This window comes from Eimeria mitis, genomic scaffold (genome assembly GCF_000499745.2).
Source record: "Eimeria mitis Houghton genomic scaffold, Emh_scaff1465, whole genome shotgun sequence".
Taxonomy (NCBI): Eukaryota; Apicomplexa; class Conoidasida; order Eucoccidiorida; family Eimeriidae; genus Eimeria; species Eimeria mitis.
In genome coordinates this window covers 794-1,077 of record NW_013569362.1, presented here as the reverse complement: position 1 = coordinate 1,077, position 284 = coordinate 794, and the positions used below count along the sequence as shown (strand labels likewise).

The 284-nt window shown below is 59.9% G+C and overlaps 1 protein-coding gene across 1 annotated transcript in view; it reads left to right on the top strand.

Moving 5' to 3' along the window:
* The window catches only part of EMH_0037550 (uncharacterized protein), a gene marked incomplete at both ends in the record, with an annotated part of 2,197 nt that overhangs the window by 1,540 nt on the left and 373 nt on the right, over positions 1-284 (top strand). Inside the window, 2 exons of the mRNA XM_013495189.1 lie at positions 3-24; positions 173-284. Of these exons, the coding sequence (XP_013350643.1) occupies positions 3-24; positions 173-284 (134 nt within the window). The remainder of the gene's footprint in view (positions 1-2; positions 25-172) is intronic.

Below are 284 nucleotides of genomic sequence, written 5' to 3'. Positions count from 1 at the left end.
TCAGAAAGGGCTGCAGGGGCGACAGTTGCTGCGGCTGCTGCAGCTGTTGCTGTTGCAGTTGCTGCTGCGGTAGTTGCTGCTGCTGTATTTGTTGCTGCTGCAGCTGTTGCTGCTGCAGTTGCTGCAGCTGCTGCTGGTGCACCTGCTGCTGCTGCTGCTGCTGCTGCTGCAGGAGTCGCTGCTGCAGGTACTGTTGTTGCATCTGTTGCTGCTGCACCTGTTGCTGCTGCTGTTGCTGCTGCAGCTGCTGCTGCTGCAGCTGTTGCTGCGGCAGCTGCTGTTGT